The 17,123-nt window shown below is 34.8% G+C and overlaps 1 protein-coding gene across 2 annotated transcripts in view; it reads right to left on the bottom strand.

Annotated features, from left to right (window-relative positions):
- Positions 1-202: 202 nt before the first annotated feature.
- LOC139820964 (uncharacterized) overlaps positions 203-17,123 on the bottom strand; it is a 169,569-nt gene continuing 152,648 nt past the window's right edge. For both annotated transcript variants that reach the window (XM_071791589.1, XM_071791590.1), the window contains exons 4-6: positions 16,126-16,248; positions 13,525-13,713; positions 203-3,376 (exon numbers count right to left, since the gene is read on the bottom strand). In XM_071791589.1, the coding sequence (XP_071647690.1) occupies positions 2,133-3,376; positions 13,525-13,713; positions 16,126-16,248 (1,556 nt within the window). In that variant the 3' untranslated portion in view covers positions 203-2,132. The remainder of the gene's footprint in view (positions 3,377-13,524; positions 13,714-16,125; positions 16,249-17,123) is intronic.

Below are 17,123 nucleotides of genomic sequence, written 5' to 3'. Positions count from 1 at the left end.
TTATGATATTTCGTATCTAATCAATAATATAAAACGTAGATAATCTTATACTTCGTGGAGAATATAAAAGTACAAATGCACGAATAACATACAATAAAATAATTATTATTATAGCAATTTTTTAAATAAGATTTAAGATAAAATAAATTAATGACCAAAAAAAGGGTAATGACATATAATATATTATTGATAATACATCAAATCAAATTTGCCAGATTTTATTTGGTTCCTATTTTTAAATACAATGTGTATTTTGGATGTATGTACATTTATGTGCTTACTATATATATATAACAAATATATTTTTTTATAACACATAGTTTTATAACGAGCATATATATGTTCAGATGAATAATCTTAAAACGAAATTTGTACTTACAAAGAACACCTGTCGCAGTCAAGCAAAATATAGAATATTAAAATCGCAAGAGAGAACGTCTAATCAAATTTTTATTCATTAATATCGAGTATCTTATTTGATATTTATTGAAAATAAAATATCTAAAGTTACTTGCCAGACATTTAAATAAATTAGATTGATTTGCATTTGTTTAACATTCATTTATTTTATTTTTAAATATTAATGATATTAAATATTAATTATGGCATTATCATGACTATTATAAATATCAAATAAATATTTTATATTATAAATGTAAATAATACACGGGTAAAAAAACTAACCAAATAATGATTTATATATTATTATCGCAAAACTTAACAAAAATAAAATTTCAATATAACAAAAATATTTCTGCGAGAACTAAGTTAAGATGAAAATAATCGCGAAGCCACATTCATGCGATACTTTTTGGAAATGTTTCACATACAAAAAGGAAATAAGTCTTATTCTCTCGAGATCAATTCTCGAGAACCTAACAGGATCAGTTCATAAGGTTTCCGGACTTTCAGTATAGCAAGAGCTATCATTTCTTTGATAGTAGATATATAGTCTCTCGACAACGAAGACATAAATAGAAAGATAAAATCACAAACGGTTCGCATAGAAAATTTTCCGCAACATATTGCATTACTCTCAATTGACTCACATTTGATTTCTAAACCAGTTACGTCACATATATTCAGATATGTTAGATACATATATTTAATATAAGAAGCAGTCGTATATTTGTTCATTACTGAAGAATACTTATGGAATAATAAATAGAGAAACAAGATTAATTAGGAAAATCCAACGCTAGATTCGCAAGCCTACAAATTTAGCGATATTGAAGCTTGACAGTGTATTGTCACCGCGTCAATGCGTCAGAAGAGAAACAATTGAAACAGGCGGATAACTTGATAGATAGATAAACAGAAGATAGATGGACTGATTTAGATGGACAGATACGATTAAATATTTTTTTTTTGAATGCTATACATTGTAGTATTGGATCGAGAAGAAATTGTAGCACGTCGCGATCCTGTTTGCCCCACTACTCTGGTTGTGCAAGATATCGATTAACAGGTCCAGGCAGTTATCTGACCTTGACATGCTAGCAGATCTTCTCGCGCGGCATTAAATTCGTGAGCTCGTAACGTGTTTCGAAGCTGAAACGCCTCACGAGATTCCGTTCAATATTAATCGTTGATTTTGTTCAACTAATGCAATCGAACCGATAAATAAAAATATATCGATTAATATCCAAGTTTGTTACTTCTATCACTGTTTCTTTCAGTTATCGTGTTCTCTTCTTTTCTGTCATATTTCAAATATGTCGAAATACAGTTCCATTTTCATTCACATTTTGCACTTACGGTATACAGTAATATTATCATAAACTATAATACAGTAACTAGTTTCTATTCATATCCTCAACTAAATAAATTTTTAGATAAGATCTTACAAAGATCTTACCTATTTGTAGTAAATTATATCACACTATCTTTAAGAATAACCTACTTATGGATTACATAACACCGTCTTAAAGTTTTAAGCAAATACTATGCGTCAATTTACGCAACGTACACATATATGTTTTTCTCTCATACTGATATGTAATCTTTGAATATATTCTATTCGGAGTATTCTCTATTCACTACGGTTGAATAACTTGCAATACTTTTCTCGAAAAAAATACTTTGCACCATCGAGATCATCTCGACACGCGAGGTGGTGTTAACACAGAGGATCACTGATAAAGATTCTGCTGGTAAAAATCCTCGACCGTGAACATTCCATCCGCGTACGGGCTATGCGCCCTCGTCTTCACCAGATGAAAACCTCGATACTTCCTGTTGACATCCTCGCCCATCAGTACCGCGGGGAATCGAGGCGGGCAGAGACCCAGGAGATAAGCTACGAAACCAGAACAGGGCCAGCCCCAGAAACCGACTTTCGAGTTGATCGACTCGGAGAAGTACTCCGCCGCTCTGTGATGGTTGCATCCGAAGGGATTTCCCTGCTCCCAGCAACCAGGTTGATTGACTCCGCCGTTCATGTAAAAGTCGATATGACCGCTCGGTTCGATTTTACCCTGAATGAAGGCATTTGTGTGCAACACGTCGACGAATTCGGCATCGCTAGCGTCGAGCTTCTCGTCCTTGCTGACAGTAACGAAGAGCGGCATCGCCGGATCGAGACCGGTGATCCTCGGTAGCTTGTACGGTCGTAGCGCGTTGGCTGCGAAAGCCGGTACGTGGGCGCCCAGACTGAAGCCAATCACGTGGATGTCCTCGGCACCGTAGTCCCTCAGACGGTCGACCAGCTGTGCCAGACAGTCGCCCACGTGAGGCACATTGTGGACGGCCACGGGATAACACGGTGCTCCCGCCAAACGACGCCAGTCGACTGCTATTAGATTGTAGCTGCCCCTCTTCAAATATTCTTTCCTAATATCCACCAAGTAACTCAGCTGCATGTCCGAATTGTAACCGTGCACGATGATCTTCGTAGGTATCGCTGCCACGAAGTTGGTATCGTCGAGATTTGAGCCGGTGTCGTTTACAAGTAATTGCTGTCCCTCATCTGGATTGTACTTGGTGTAGAGAAAGAACGTCACTTCTTCATCGGGGCAGGTCTGATTGGTGTTCACCAGGCAGGGCCCCACGAAGAAATCTCTACCGATCTGATTGTCTACGGTGTTGCTCACGACGAACGTCTGGGTGTTCGCGGCCGCGGCGAACTCGCAGACTAATAGAAGTATCGTGAAAATCCTCCAGGTTGGTGGACAACCAGCCTGGTTGGTGGTCGTCATCTTAGAACCGTCGGAAGCTCCACCTTGACCGTGATATCGCGCGAAGGAGCGACTGCGAATGATTCCGGGCGACCGTCCGGCGGGAACTGGTCGCTGCAACGACTGGTCGATCGTCGCGGGCGAAACTCCGCGATTGACGAACGGCACGTACTGGACGAGCCTCGACGAGCTTGGAATCCCTAAAGAGCACCGCCACACGCGGCGACGTTTTAACAGGAGTGTTTTTTTATCAGTCGCGCGCGCGGGGTGAGTCGCGAAAAATAAACGCCGCAATTTTCAGCAATGTGACTAAAAAATTGAAAGTCTTTTCGAAGAATTAGTATGCCGGAGAACAGTATGAAATTCAGGTTTTTCCAATAAAACATAAAAATTCCAAGATGAGAGTCTGTCTCTTGAATTTTTATCTCGATAAGAATGGCTTTTCGGTTCAAAAGTCGTTCACATTATTCACGAACACTTCGCGCACGTTTATCTTTTTTGTTTGTACAATATAATACACTAAATGATAAACTGATACGAAATAGCACGCGATAAGATATGCCAACTTTCCGATAAAATATCAAAAGAAGTGATTTTTTATACAATATACATAAGAAAATTTTAATATTTATATAATAGTGATATTACGAGAAAGGATTAATCACAACGGATACACCGATCAATTTAGAAAATTGAATCGTTATTTCTGAAAAATTATGTTCTTTTCACCACTCACCACTCTACGCGCAAAACGATGCAACTTCACGTAGGTCGAACCGATGAACTAGAGCACACTGCATGATATTTTTCTGTGTACTTGCACGATGCAAGCGTCCAGCAGTGCGCGACGTATTTTACGAAATATACACTGGTGCCATGTCTGATTATGGCTGATTGTATCGCTCGATTGATACTATTAGTACGATAAAATGTTGCCTAATGTGGAATGATTGGGCGAAGGCGACAGACGAGCAAGCGATTCGAGGAATGATTGCGATAATAGCGACGGATCGATAGAGGCTTGGGTGCACGATTGGCGGGTTAAAATTGATACGTCGATGAATGCAGGAGATGATGCAACGACGTGTGAGCTGTAATAGCACTCGCCTCTAGTAGGACAAATTGGGTATTTCCGAGATGCTCATCACGTGTTTCTTTAACCGTCGCTAATCGAAATTGTGCGCGTCGATAGCGGCACATAGCGAAATTTATTTATAAAGAAATTTTTCTCACTGCAATGTAGCAGATAAATGATTTTTTCTAACTTGTATATTAGTAGAGGAAGAATTCAAGAGAAGAGAAAAAGAATAAGAATGACGTAATTTTATGGTTTAACGATTGAATAATCAACTTTACTATATCTTCAACTGCTAGAACTTTAATATTTTTATTTCAAAATCAACGTTTCTGGGCTCTAATTCATGCGTATTGATTTTGAAGCAATTAATCTGATTTTTGGGAAAAATGACTTGAAAGTAAAAAATATGTAAGCGTTGTAGAATTTTTGTGCCGATTAGAGGGAACATATTTTTATTATCATGATAATGTTCTAACGATGAAAGAAAGTTCGGAGCTTTTATTGCGCGGACGCGGGATTCGAGCAATTAGAAGTTGATTTACAGTACGGACACGATAACATGTGCCCTGCATCGCGTGACTAACACCAATGACATCGAAAACTGCTTTGAATAATGCGTTAACTTCCTGTTACAGCTCGAGTCTCGTTTGCAATAATTACCGCGATTGTACTACCAAATATCATCGAAGCTTGAAATAAGTGCCGTTTCCTTACCTGGAATAAAGTATCATCGATCGACACGATCCGACACGAGCTCTCCGTGTAAGTTCCGCGCGTTTCGGAAGAGCTCGTGAAAGTGTTCGTCCGTTACTTCCGTTTCGATAAAGCGCGAGAAGGTGAAATTTCGTTCGAGTTGGCACGTAGCCTACAAACATATCAATAAACTTTCGCGACCGGCGAGGATGTGAATGTTAATCGTGACCAAAAACACTTTTACATTCGTTGCCATTTATTATGATTGACTAAAAGCTGTCCCAATTATACGTGCCTATAAATGCCTAAATTATCAGTACTGATCGTCATCTAAGACCACTCCACGTCACGGCCGCATGTATTTCTCATCAGCTACTATGGAAATAATTATATGCAAATTATGAATTATATTATATTACTGTAAAAATTAAGAGAGAAAAGGAAACCGATCCAAGAGAGGAAAGTGAAAAATATATCAAATCTCACCCAAAATTAGAACTAAAATGTTAGAACGAGAGATAAATTTATCGCTTACAGTATAGTGAAATAGACTTTCACAAATGATTTAGATTTTGCTTAAATATAAAATCTTTTTGGCTGTATTTTCGAGCCCAGCCAAGACCGGAACGAACTTGTTTGCATAAGCTACAAACTAAAAGAGAAAAGGAAAGAGAAGAACGAATGCTCTCATTCGTATTTCACCTACATAATCCCCATATGCCCGACCAGCCCGGCCACTCGTAAAAATTCTCCAAATATAGACTGGTAATCTCATTTCATACTGGAAAGCGTGCATCTGTATACAAACGGAAGTATGCATTTCAACATGCCTCGGAAATATGAATATCTGGCTAATAAGACCTATTTCATATTTGAGCTTATCACAGTCGAAAAAATTATAACTTTATTTAGCAAATATTTCGTTCTCTCATAATTAGCATTATTATAAAAGACTAAATTGGGGATAATAACATTTTTATGTCAAACAAATTTTTATATATTAAAATAATTACAGATTGTTACGTTATTACGATTTATAATTTTATATGAAAGCAATTAATAATTAAAATCATCGTATTGCATCATGATTGGATCAAGGAATAGAAATATCTATATATAAATACATAATAATAATAATAATAATAATAATAATAATAATAATAATAATAATAATAATAATAATGATAATAATAATAATAATCAATGCGATGTAAAAATTTAATAAAACAATAAACAATTTGCTCGAAATAAGAGTTTCAATATTCTCAGCAATATTTATTTTTGCACAGCGGTTCATTTCAATTTTCATCGTGCATTGCTTAATTACGGTTAAAATTGCAATTACCGTAGATCCCCGTTAATCGTGTTATATACTGAATTTTCAAAGAAAATCGATATCGAGTACAGGCTACCTCAATTTGTGGTGCGCGGCCCATCAGGCAATCATACTGCAATCTCCATTTTAAAAGTGGAATCCGTGTTACATGGACGAACGATGAAATCAATAGCATAAGCGGAAATACCTAAATTAGCTTATATGGCTTATATATTAGCGATCGAATTTGATCCATTCCCCCCCCCCCCAAAGTACACATACTCGAAATAGACGTTATATTGCATATAGCTGCATTAATTGCCATGAACGTGGCTTTATCAGTGAATGAATTAATTTCACTAGTTTGTGAATAAATACAAATGTCATTTTGTATACATTACGAGTTATTATATTTCGACGTTCATTAATCTGCAGTTAAAAACTTAATGACTCTTCGTGATACTCCGATCGCTCATTTTCCTCTTCGCGTTTTATCATTCTGAATTTTAAGTATCATTTATTAATTATCACATAATCGCATTGCGTTTTGTTCCCCGTTTCAGTGTATTCAATTACGAACTCTGTTGCAACTATATTTATTATTGAAGCGTACATAAACGCAGAACAGCGAATGAAGAAGCGTATTTTTCTATTTTCCTAGTCGGTCGGAAACACCATCGACGAAGTTGTCGAGTCTTTTTTGGACCAAAGCCAAAGCCCCAATGATGTATCTTTTGCCTCCATTTATTCTACATTCTCCTCTGTATTCCCGAGATAGTAAAATATCAAGAGTGCACATGCAAAACTTTTAGTTAAGATATGAAATATCGACATTTATTTTGTAAGAGACAGACACGATATATCGATACATCTGTAAAGATATATTCTCTTCTTTTGCTATTACATTTTCTTCAATTTCCAGAATACAATATAATTCCTTCTTCGAAAGAAGTTATTATTTCACAATAGCAAGTTATTATTTTACACTCTCTTGACGATACCTTACCATATTCTTGGTGCAAATGCGAAATAATTTTATTGTTGATATAAGTTTTTAGGAAGAATTATTCCGAGCATAACAATTATTACATAAAGAAACTTGTGTTTTTTTTTCTAAAGAAAATTTGCTATTGCGAAATATTAAATCAAATTATTTAAATGTTGAGTATTTCTCGATTGCATTCTTCGAAAATTTTATTTAAACGTGTACAATTTTCTACATGAAACACGTATGTATAGAGATTTTACGATAAATATTTGGCGAAAGCTCACACTTTACAATAGTACAGTTGAAGAGGTAAAAACCACAGTGGTGTAAGTCAAAATTTTAAAAATATTTTCTCGTGTGCATAGATGCAATTTACACACGAGAAAATATTTTAAAAAATTTGACTTACACCACTGTGGTTTTTACCCCTCCAGTTGGACATTTATTTCGATTTATAATACAAAACTCGCTGTATTTATTTACTTTGATTATGCTTATTGTTTCGATTTATTGCTATTCTCGTCGAACTCATTGTCAGATGTGTCGTTCTCAGATATATTTACAATTCGTGTTGTGTCTAGACTGATTCTAATGTGGAATCATATTATAGGTATACATTCTGAATACCTTCGCTTTTCGAGATGCGTCAGCGAAGATGTTGCGAGTTTTAATCGGATCGTGATAGGTACATGAATTTTGTTTCAATCGAATTCACGTCTATTTTCAAAATTAATTTTCATTTAGCTACGATCTACGAAATTATTTGACCTTTTTCCCCGGACGGGTTTTGGCGGAAGCATGATTGGCACTGGCTCGAATAAATATCGGCCGAACGAAATTTGACAAAACGGCAGTATATATAGGAGATTGCATGCCACATCGATGTACGAATATCTGCATGGGCGGTGGTGCAAACGCGCATGATGCTGTACAAACTGACGCAACCGCAAAATGCGTATTTCGCGAGCATATTGATCAAAAATGTGTAAAAATGTACCGTGAAAAGAACATCTTTTATCGTACGGACTTATATTCAGTCACGAAGTGTAAGTAATTACTACACCTACTAAATATTAGGTGATTTACAACAAAAAGCAAAAATAATAGAAGAATATTTCATTTATTTTAATTAGATACAATCAATATGAAAAAAATTAAACATAATTAAATATTTCTCTCTATATTATGTATTTTACAATTTTGATCTCAATGAAAAATGAAATTCGTATACAGACTGAGATGTGAAAGAGAATTTCAATTGATAATATACCTAAAAAAAATAAGAAAAATGCAGCGTGCCATGGAAAGAGAAAGCTCAGTCGAAGATTAAAAGATGTCTTAATTCCTATCCGAATGATTCAGGAGTAGCTAAAAGTGAAAGAGGAAACACAGAAATTAGAGAACATTTACAATACGGTACTTTCCTAATGTGGCAACATTGAAATACATAACTGTAAATTGCAATCTTTTCATTAAACTTATCGTGCACCGTACGCGCAGCTTGTTGCGGTTTTAGTGTTCACCATATTCGAAACATGCTATTGCGAAAAGTTTCCGTTGCATGCGTCACTAATAAATCTCGGAATACGTAAGCGACGGTCGTGTTATCAAGCCGACGCGCTCCATTAAATCGGGGCGACGACGTAGCAATGGTCTTCGCTCTTCGCTCACACAACTTCGCCCTCATCTCTGCGAAGATAGCACACTATTTTTAGAATTTCGATATAATTGATAGAGTTTTGGTTCTATCTTAAAGAATTTCTGGATTTTTGACACGTTTTAAAAAAGTTCTGACGATTAAATATACAAAATGTATGATTCGAAAATATTGGTTCCCATCTTCACGTTTTTGGTATAAAAATTAATAACATTTTATATAAATCAGAATTGGAGTCATATACTTTTCAATAGAAGAACTCTTAAGGGATTCCTATAGCCGGGTCTGTAATACCGACATTTGTTTTAACCTCAACTTGCGAAAACATTCGCTTTATATAAAAATTCTACAATGTATTGTTACAACAAGACTGTGGCCAGCGGATTACATCTAAAAATACGATATTGTTGTCAGAATTAGGTTTAGACTCTAAACAAAAAAGTTATCTGTGCAAAATGAAGTGGGGCGCGTGCACTTTTAGTGTACGTTTGCAATAATCATTTTTCTCAGATAACTTTTTTGTTTAGAGTCTAAACCTATATTCTGACAACGGTATCGTATTTTTAGATGTAATCCGCTGGCCACGCCACAGTCTTTTTGTAACAATACATTGTAGAATTTTTATATAAAGCGAATGTTTTCGCAAGTTGAGGTTAAAACAAATGTCGGTATCACAGACCCGGCTACAATTCTCTTATACGTGACTTAAACTGTAGATTTTCCGTAGTGGCAGTGAATATCGAAACGCAGCCTCAGTAAGAACGCTAGACTCTGAAAACAATTTTTAACTGTAGATATTAAAAAATTTCTACCCGTAACAAATTTCTAAATTTGAAAATTTATTAAGTAAAATCTTTTATTTTTATTAAGATTTTGATATGAATCAAATTATCGACTCGCAAAAAAGCAGATAAAATACTCATAATCGAACAAAGGTCTAAGGAGATATAATATTTATATAACAGAACTAATGATCTAATTAGGTCCTAATTAGGTTCTAAATAGTTCTCTTTATTGTATTTCAAACTCGTATTGATTTAAAACTTTATTTAATGTAAAATAATGATGGTTTTCCATATAAATAAAAATTCTCTGTCTCTTTTTAGTTATAATATACCGAAAGAAAACAGATTACTAGCTATTTATACTAACTAGATTTAGATCAAGCAAATGCGGACAAATGCAAATGAATAATTTGCTTCAGTGAATGTGAATGGCGCCGCCCAATACTACTTAATGAAGCAAGTTGTTCATTCGCGTTTGTTCGCGCTCGTTTGCTCGATGGTCTCGACCCTGCTTAACACGCGTTGTGGCACCATCGCCGATAGCCCGTGCGTCAATAATCTGCCGAAAACGTATCACTTAGCGCATTGGGTCGTGTTGCCTGTGTGCAAAACTGCGCTCACGGAGAGACAGACGTTGTTCCATTAATCAGCCGAAAGCGCGCGTTTCTCCGGGAATTAATTATCCGTCGCGCTCGTCTGCCATTAGTTTGGGATAATCGAATTTCCAGTGCGCGCGGCATCGCGCGCGACGCACCCAGAGAGGCAGAGAGATAGAATCCCAACTCTCGTATATTAAACTAATTTAAACGCGAGTGCGAGTTCCACTCTCGTTCTCGTTCCCGCCCCTTCCCCACCCCTCCCTCCTTTCTCTATCTCCCCAACCTCTTTCTCGATTTTCGCAGTTAGTAATGGCAATAAACAAACGGGACGCACAAGCCGCGAGGCACGCGCTATTTGCTATCGATTATCGGGGGACCAAAAAACAACAGCGATACACCGATGGAATTGCGGCAAACATCGCGATACCGTCGCGCTAGAAATGCCAGCCGATTGAAATCGCAGAAAGCCAAACGATATTATAAAACGAGCGCGAGTGAACCGAATAGTGGTATGGCGATCGATCGTTTAATGAAAACACCAACGTGCGTTTTGTTCGGGTTTTTTTTCCCGTTTTTTTTTCATCTGCATCCGCTCTCTAATTTCGTTGCACCGTCGGCGTCGCAGCCGCCGATATGCAATAGCAGTTATTACGCGTAAATAAATAACGTACGCCCGTTGTAAGCGACGGAATATCGCAATGGCCTATCGATCATCTCGCTGCTTAATTATAGCAGCGAGTGGGATTCAATCGCGTCGATGGTTCCTGATTAATTCAGCGCCGACCGCAGATATTTAGGCCGGCTTTGTTCTGTATTGAAAGGTCGTGAGTTCGCGTAACGATGTCACGAATTCGCGTCGTGAGATGTTTGTTCCCGTTACGTGTTTTATTTATTAAAGACAGAGGCGTTGCCCGTATGAAGATGAAGAAGAAACAGCCCTTACTAAGAGAGTAGCCTGACACAGTAGAAAAAAAATCAAACACGGCTAAAAAGATATCATTGAAATAACAATGGTACGTTTTGCACGATTAATTTATATTGCGAAAGCATACCTATTATTTAAATATAAATCGCACACAGAAATAAATAAATTTGATTATATTTTATGTAACATACAGACTGTTTCTCTCTATTTGCATAATCTTGCGAGTTCTTTAGTACTTATAGTATTAATAAAATTCCACACAGAGAAGAAAAATTGGAACACATTGTAGTAAAAGTAAAAGATTTCCAAATAACTTTAAATAATCATTAAAATCATATTTTAACAAATGTTTCTTTTTGCATCTGGTTCGTTTGTAATAGTTTACTTTATGATAAAATTTGAAAACTTGCTCGTGATATTAAGGGTACACAGTTTATTTAAAAAAGTTTGCAAGAGCATAAATCGCACAAATGATGAAGTCGAGAAACAATTTGAATAACCGCGAATGTGTTATTTAACCTCCCGTCCGCAAATAAATTTGATGGTTAACCACGAATATATGATTGACGGATGTAGATCGCCAAATGCATCTGTCAAATCTGATTAAATTAATTAATTAGAATCGTTGTCATGGAACGAGATGACGTGCGGAAGTGCGAGGTAAACCGCTACGCAATCAAATGAAAAGTAAACACTGCATATGGGGGTGTTCGAATGAGATCAGCATAATCGAGTATCAGCACGCGACGTGAAATGACGGTGCATGATAATGTAACATTTCGTAAATGTAATTATATTGTAATAATTCCGAATCCGGAACAATCCTTCATTATTATATGTAATCCATTGTTAATCTACAAACGTGCTGATAGATAAACATATATTACGTATTAATTAACGCAAAATGCACCCAAGAATTTAGATACACATCACTTTGTATGCTCATAGTTAATATGCAACAACAAAATCAATGGAATATTATGATTTGGAAATGTTTTTTTTTTTTGCAAATTAGAAGGCATTTATTAGAAATAAAGACATTATACTATATTTATAAAACAAAATCAAGAGACACGGTAGTGTTTCGCGCCAAGTACGCGCGGAGCGAGACCGCACCGTGACTCTTTTACGCGAACGTATTCTCTTCGTGAGAATCTTATAAAATAAATAATTCTTGATTAAAACATAAAATTAGTAAACTGCTCTAGATTACGTGTTAACTATAATGCTCTATTCCACTCAGTTATTAATAAACTCCCGTTGAAATTTCCATTTTATTTTTTTTATGAAAACTCGATATTGATACCTGATGTGTGATAAAGTAGGTTTATAACATTATATATTATAATGTTTGTTTAAAAGTTAAATATCCAACAGATACGTTACACTTTATATCGAACTGATCAGTGGAACAATGGAATGTACTGACGTCTATGACCTCTTTTCTATATAATGATATGAGACATAATGGTGCTCTGATGTGCACGTGTGATAGCATAAATAAATGAATATTTTATGCCATAATCGCAAACGCGTGCGTCCTTTGATCATTGGCTCGACCCGTGCAGGGCGCAACTTTGTAGCAAATCAGCTAAATGCGCTTGCTAACATATTCAGAGGAAAATTAATTAATTTTCAACTATTAATATAGTCCGTGCTGTGGAAACATAATTTCCATAAATACATATTTAATTTAAAAAATATATATAATGGAGATTTAAAACTATTTTGAAAATAATTTACAGAATGTCTTGTGGATGTTCAAATTCAGTTTTGTTGCTCTATATAAGTTTTCATTTTTTTTTTATTACTAAATATAACTTCGTTTTGAAAAGAAGTTGCTTTAATTGTATAAGTACATATTTAAAATATACTTATCTAGATAGTTTAACTCATTTTCGTAATTCTCGAAATTGACCGTCTCATCTAAATAACGATCATATTTCCCAGAAATTAATACATGCAATCTCGGCATTAAAATATTTGAGGAAAAAAACTTGATGCTTTACAATTGATAATAGCAATTAACATATTGATCATTCAACTTACAAAAATTATTTTTATTATATACGTTCCCGTATACGATAGTACCATTAAAGTACAGTTGCTTAGAGTAACGGCGTTACGCAACCGTTGCGAGAGCGAAAAAGTTTTTCCCCATGTTTTGAAGTAATATAGTACGCGAAGTAAAACCACAAAGAAGACGAGCTGACTAACATGGTTGCATCGACTACGAGCGGTTGCAACGACAGCGACAACGACGCGAATCGATCGTGTACGTGTATAAGGGAGGTTTTTTGTGACTCACATGGGAAGCTGACTGGGGGATGAGACTGAGCATTGTGCGCGTTATGGGGGTGCCTCGGGGTTGGAACACGCTGCCTGCAAAAGCAGAGAACCGCCGCCGTTACCAGGCCGCCCATGCTGAGTATCAGAAAAACAACGGCGATGGCGAACCAAGTAGTCTGCATGCCTAGGATCGTCGATGCCTCGGAATCTGAAGTTACAATAAAAATACATTAAATCTCATAAAAGTTTAATTTCAAAAAACAGAGATGCTTCAAATTGATCGAAGTGTAATAAAAATGGTAAGGGGGAAAATGTGGCAATTATTAAATAATTCTGTAAAATTAATTAACCTTATTAATTTATAAATTAAAGCCATTATAAAAAATACGGAAAAAGATGTTATCTAAACGCGTGAGAAAAATATTACATAATAAAAGTTACACAGCGTAATATAACTGTCTTTTATAACTTTAATCAACTTTATAAAACGAGATATCTGCACAGTTTCGATTTTCATCAACTTTTATTAGAAAAGAGATTCTTTTCTTTGTAGTAAACAATGCATCACAAAAGATAATAAAAAGAAAATTGAAAAAGACAGAGTGAACTTCTTGTTAAAGCGCAAATACTTGATAATTAAACGCGTTTCATCAAAGATCTGACCTGACACGCGTGCACTTCCGTCGAATCAGGAAATCGATATAGCAATATGTACTTCATGTTTTACCGTTATAACCCACGATATCCGTAAATAACGTGAGTAATAAAAAATTTTATGGCCGGCATTAATTTTTGAATGAATCGATGATCGTTACGATAGTAGTAAAGTAAACGATATGGTTGCTCGTAGTGTACGATGCATAAAATAACAGAGAAAGCTACATACACGTAAATAATAAATTTCGCGAACTTTTTCAGAATTGTTAAAGAATTATGACCCAGTAGTTACGCTGCATCCTTTAATAACTCGCATTTAAAGATGTATGTCAGATAGCTATATGTAGCATAATTTTGTTTTCTTGATTAAACAGTGTAGAGCTAGTCTCAGAAATTATTCATAAACAACATGGTATCATTGGGACAGAAAAAGCGTAAAAATCGCAATTTTGTCCCATTTTTGTACTTGATATTGTTTAAATAAATTATTAAAAAATTGAAAAAAAATATAACCCAGAAAATCTTAAAAAACCGTAATTGCAATTCTCGATGTCATAGAAGTGTACCATAAAACTTTCATTCATTTTTACCGTACATGAGCAGAGATACATATTATGATATTTACATGGGAAGTATATATCTATATATATACAATTTCTGTAACTTTTAAAGCAAATATCTCAGAAACGGATCGGACAATCGATCGCAAATTTAACACAGGTTTTTGGGATATAAAGTGCACAATCTCTGTAAATTTCAGCTTTATCCTATTATTTTGACATATAAGTGACATGCATCTTTAAAAGTTATTTGAAATCTAGGTATATATTTTTATATATTGTTTACGTAATATTGCTCGTTGTTATAAGCCGGGAAATGATGGAAATTAATTGTTTGCTAATTGAAGTCGGAAATTGTGACAGGAATATGGCGAATTAACAAAATATATCTATAGAATATGCTAAATTCCTGCGAGCGCAAGCATTATGCGACAAGTTTGTAATTTACTCTGCCGCTATTGCGAGTTACTCTTGGATATGTAATGAATACACGGCAATTAACCTTTTCAGATGTCGACGCATGCGTACCTTCAACCATTAACATAAATGTTATGTAAATTTGGTTCGCGCGCATTTACAACCGTTTCTCTCCTACAAAATTGTAACAATTTTCACACACGTACAAAAATCAGGGAAATCAATTTTATCGTTATACAACGCTCGGTAAATTATCGGTATACCGTATATAACCGTAATTATCCGCGAGGTGAAAAAAAAATAGAAACTCTGAGTTTATCAATGAAAGAAATTAAATCTTGCTTTCCATAAATTACGCGAAATTTAATAAATAAAATTATTACCGACACATAATATATACACGTGCTCACCATACTTTATGAAACCTTTATATTTCTGTAAATGAGATTTATGAATTGTACAAATTTATCTCATTTTAACCATTTCATTCCCGAATTAAAGTTATTTACAACTAACTTTTGCTGGTAAAATATTTTTGAAATTTACATTTTTTCATTACATTTTTGAAACTAACGTATGAGTAATCATACTAAATCATGCGAGATTATATCTTTACGATCTAAATCGCTTTGCTCATTAAATATAGCGTGTCTTAAAAGATACGTATACATAGTTCCTTGATATACACCTTGATGGCGAACATATTGATTTCATGTTAACTAGCATATCATTACCGTCTGTAATGTTAATTACTAGCATTCAAAATAATAATATACAATACAGCGTCATCAACGATAAACTGTTCTAATTAGGATAGACAGATTATAAATCTATTATTTTGTAATTATTATTTTTCTAATATTTTTATTCTAATGTCAGCTAACATTAATTTTCAACACCTGAGTTTAAACTTCTACGTTTAAAATTGTTAATAGCAAAAGATCAAGTCTCGAAAGAATAATAAACTTGTAGTAATTAGAACTCACTGGCACAAAGGGTGGAAGTGGCCTCATCAGATCCATCGCCACAGTGATTCACGCCGTCACAAAGGAGATCCGTCTCGATGCAGAATTCATTCAGAGTGCATCGAAAATCTTTGCATGTGTGCTCTGAAAAATGACAGAATATTTGTTAATGCGCAGAGAAAGTATTTCCATAACTTAATTTTTTTTTTAATAAATATTTTTCTTACGTTTCTCGTAAATTTACTTTATCATATTTTGTTTGAAAAGATGTTACGTTATATCCTGTTTTCTTTTATCTTTTACGTCTATCTAATATATTATACGAGACGTGTGAGTTTAATTACCGTGGTACATTAAAGGCTATCTACAAGTCATGATATACTTTCTTTATCCATTGTATACGCGCGAATGACCTCGTCGAAGGGTTGTGCACCTCTTGAGCTCGAAACGAACCCTCTCTTACAGGCGACGAAGCTTCAATGACAGGCTATTTTGAGAATACACAAGACCGCATATAGTCTTCCACGTAATTTTTCACGAGGCAGACATATTCGTGGCGTTATACACGTGATTATTCTTTGAAAATATCAAATTTTCTTTACAGTAGTAAGTTTCAAAGAAGGGAGATAACTTTATGACTAAAATAGATACGCAATAATACATTTATAATGGTGTAATTTAATTATTTATGAAAGAAATTAATTTCCCGTCACAATAAAAATTTTAAGAATAAATAATAAATTAAAAATTAATAAATAATTAATTAAAAAGTATATTTCGGAATTATATAAAATATATAGAAATAAAACGATATATAATAGCCCACGCACTTGTGAGAAGAAGTCCATCAGAGTCTAACATACAATGTAAACACTAACAAGTAAATACTATATATGCATTCCGATATTCACTGTTAGTACTTTTTTCAATAAGATATCTAATGTCTTGAAACTTAAAATATATTTTTCTCGAAAGTACTCTGGATGGACATTATGATCGTTTTTCCCCTTTCATTTACA

Source organism: Temnothorax longispinosus, chromosome 10 (assembly GCF_030848805.1).
Source record: "Temnothorax longispinosus isolate EJ_2023e chromosome 10, Tlon_JGU_v1, whole genome shotgun sequence".
In the NCBI taxonomy this organism is placed as follows: Eukaryota; Metazoa; Arthropoda; class Insecta; order Hymenoptera; family Formicidae; genus Temnothorax; species Temnothorax longispinosus.
The sequence above is the reverse complement of the archived record's forward strand: the minus strand, read 5'-3'. Positions and strand labels throughout refer to the sequence as shown.